At 38.9% G+C, this 3,328-nt stretch overlaps 1 protein-coding gene across 2 annotated transcripts in view; it reads left to right on the forward strand.

Annotated features, from left to right (window-relative positions):
• The window catches only part of SLAIN2 (SLAIN motif family member 2), an 80,016-nt gene that overhangs the window by 48,222 nt on the left and 28,466 nt on the right, over positions 1–3,328 (forward strand). The window contains exon 7 of one of the 2 annotated variants that reach the window (XM_012808102.2): positions 639–716. The exons of the other annotated variant lie outside the window; for it this stretch is intronic. Within the exon in view, the coding sequence (XP_012663556.1) occupies positions 639–716 (78 nt within the window). The remainder of the gene's footprint in view (positions 1–638; positions 717–3,328) is intronic. 2 annotated transcript variants of the gene reach the window in all.

The raw sequence follows: 3,328 nt of genomic DNA on the forward strand, positions 1-3,328 counted from the left end.
CCCCTCCAGCCCCTCAGCCTGCAGCAGCAGACACACCCCTGCCTACACCCATGTGTGCACAGCCCAGAGAGGGCACCACCCAGAGTCTCAGGTAAAAAAGTCAATATATTCTACAGATAGGTGACGTCAAGCATATTAAACCACTGATTTGTGACTTCTGAGGACCTGCCTGGTTCTGAGTTTTCTTCTCCTTTTTGAGTGTGGGGTTACTATTTCATGTCAGGGCAATTCATCTAACAATAACTGCTTTGCCAAACCTGCTTTTCTGCACTGAACAAGCGCTGCGTTTATTTTATTCTGTACTGTGTGCTGTGTTCATCACTTTTATCTTTGTATTCTTTGCATCCTGGAGCATGTTTCTGGTGGTTTGTTTTCTCTGATATTTTGACCCATTGACATACTGGGGGTTTCCTCATCTACAGGGAACTATTTTTAAAAGTTTTTCCATCCCCTTTTCTTTCCAACTTAAGGCACTAAGCATCACTGTAAAACCCCTTTGCTTCCAGGGTTCTAACCTATTTGTGGTTTCTGTTCCTTGATAAGTTTTAAGTTTGCATTAAAATATTCAAGTTGACAGAAGCTATAGCCTTTTATCTTGTACTTCCAGGCAAATGTTACAGTTCCTTATTTTTCAACAGCTTCGCAAAGGCTGAAAAATTTGCCTCGTACTTCCCTCAAAGCCAAACAGTTGCTCCAAACTTCATCTACAAAAAGAGGTAACTACAGCCTCTTACTAAGTTTAAGATTTCAGCAAATGATCAAGTTAAATCTTATGCCTTTTGGCATATGAATCAGTGGTGTCTGTAAGGCAGGTTTTTGTTTTCCTTTTAAATGATAAAATAATATGGATTTATTCTTTGTTATTTGGATAAGTTCAGAAGAAACATTTTCCACAGAGGTATGTATTGGGTTTCTATTCTGAAAGTGTTAAATGATAGGGAATTTATCATTTTACCAATTAAAACCAAAGGTCATTGCTTTAACTTAATGCCAGCTGAACTAACAAATACTTTGAAATGAACCAAATGTCTGACATCCTGTATATTAATGGTTTTTCCTTGGACTTGATTTCTGGCTTTATTTATCTGTAGGAGATAATGGAAATGCTTTCACAAAGGTGATTGAAATTAAATCTCAGTTTGTGGTTAACTGATTATGTTTGGATATTAATGGAGTGATAGCTTTTGTAAGAACTGAGTGTGGAAGAAATAGATGATGGTGGGATACCAAGTTTCCAATATTGATTCCAAGACATGGGGTGTATGGGCAGCTAGAAGAAAGTAGAATTGAGAGAAAATGGGGGTTGGCAGACCACCAGGAATAAGAATAGAACATTCAGAGGAAATGGGATGGAAGAAACATAGACAGTGAAGAAAACTATTTCTCTTACCCAGGTTTCTTTATCCAAGTAACAGAAAGATCACCTATATATCTGTCTAACTAGGGTACAAGTGAACTTTTCTAGAACTAGAATATAAATGTTTTGATACAATGACTAAGCAAATGACATGAAATCTATGTTAACCAGCTTGATGAAAGTATTTCAAATTGTATATGAAAACACTACACTGTACCCCATGTTTGCATTAATGTATACAGTTATCATTTAATAAAAAAAAGTACACAGTTACTATTCAATAAAAAATAAATAAATAAAAATAAAAATAAAAGATATATAAGGGAGAGAACACACTGAAGAAAATAATGGGGGAAGAGGAAGTTCAAGGTCTGATTTGGTTAATGTGGTTACAAAGGTACTATACTAGGTATCTTGGCAAGTTTATTACTGTAAATGTCTTAGCAGTGATTTAGTGGACTGAGTATAATTTAAGGAAATAATATTAGATTAGAGAATCTGGAACAAAGTCAAATACAAAAATAGGATGTATGAATGGTTTGTGTAATTTATAATTTTTACTTAAAGCTTATATTGCTCTATTTGCTTAAGACCATAATATAGGCTCGGCGCCTATAGCTCAGCCGGCTAGGGCGCCAGCCATGTACACCTAAGGTGGCAGGTTCGAATCCCCAGCCCGGATCCGCCAAACAACAATGATGGCTGCAACCAAAAAAAAAAAATAGCCGGGAGCGGGCGCCTGTGGTCCCAGCTACTTGGGAGGCGGAGGCAGGAGACTCGCTTGAGCCCAGGAGTTGGAGGTTGCTGTGAGCTGTAATGCCACGGCACTCTACCCAGGGGGACAGCTTGAGGCTCTGTCTCAAAAAAAAAAAAAAAAAAAAGACCATAATATAAAAAATTTGCCTATGGACGTTACCTTATTTATTTTATTTTATTTTATTTTTATTTTTTGAGACAGTCTCAGTATGTCACCCTGGGTAGAGTGCCAAAGGGTCACAGCTCACAGCAACCTCCAACTCTGGGGCTTAAGCGATTTTCTTACCTCACACTCCCAAGTAGCTGGGACTACAGGCACCTGCCACAAAGCTTGGCAATTTTTTTGTTGCCATTGTTTAGTTGGCCCAGGTCGAGTTTGAACCCACCACCCTCGGTGTATGTGGCTGGTGCCGTAACCACTGTGCTATGGGTGCCGAGCTGGGGTCAAATTATTTCTAAGCCGCCAAACTGCATATTCTCCATGAAAAATGACAGCAAAACCTAATCTCAGAACTGTTTAGAAATGGAATTTTTGGCATTTCTAGCTGTCATGTTGCTGACTTAGTAAAGGGAAAGGTGTGTGTGTGTGTTGTTTTGTTATGTTGGTTTATCTCTTATTCATCTTAATCCAGACTTTCATAGTTTCTGGTTGGTATTGTGGCTTGGGAATAACTATTACATTATCTCTTTCCTATAAATTCTAAATCACTTGAGAAATGGACACAGGTATAAGGTAAGATTTAAAATATTAGTGTCCTTGCTGGTGAAGCTAAATTGGAGAACACCTCTTAGATCCAAGGCTAAAATGGATTTTGTTGTTGTTGTTGTTGGGGATTCATTGAGGGCACAAAAAAACAGGTTATACTGATTGCATTTATTAGGTAAAGTCCCTCTTACAACCGTGTCTTGCACCCAAAAGGTGTGGCACACACTGAGACCCACCCCCCTCCCTCCTTCCCTCTCTCTGCTCTTCCTGTCTCCCACCCCTCCCTCCTCCTTCCTCATATAGACATTTTAACAATGTTGATTCTTCCCAGACATTAGCATGGTATGTTCTTCCATTTGTTAATATCCTCTGCTATTTCCTTTCTTAGGGTTTCACAATTTTCTTTTCTTTTCTTTCCTTTTTTTTTGAGACAGAGCCTCAAGCTTTCCTCCTGGGTAGAGTGCTGTGGCATCACAGCTCACAGCAACCTCCTACTCCTGGGCTCAAGC

The sequence above is a fragment of the Otolemur garnettii genome, unplaced genomic scaffold, assembly GCF_000181295.1.
Source record: "Otolemur garnettii isolate 467f Iridium unplaced genomic scaffold, OtoGar3 scaffold00083, whole genome shotgun sequence".
In the NCBI taxonomy this organism is placed as follows: Eukaryota; Metazoa; Chordata; class Mammalia; order Primates; family Galagidae; genus Otolemur; species Otolemur garnettii.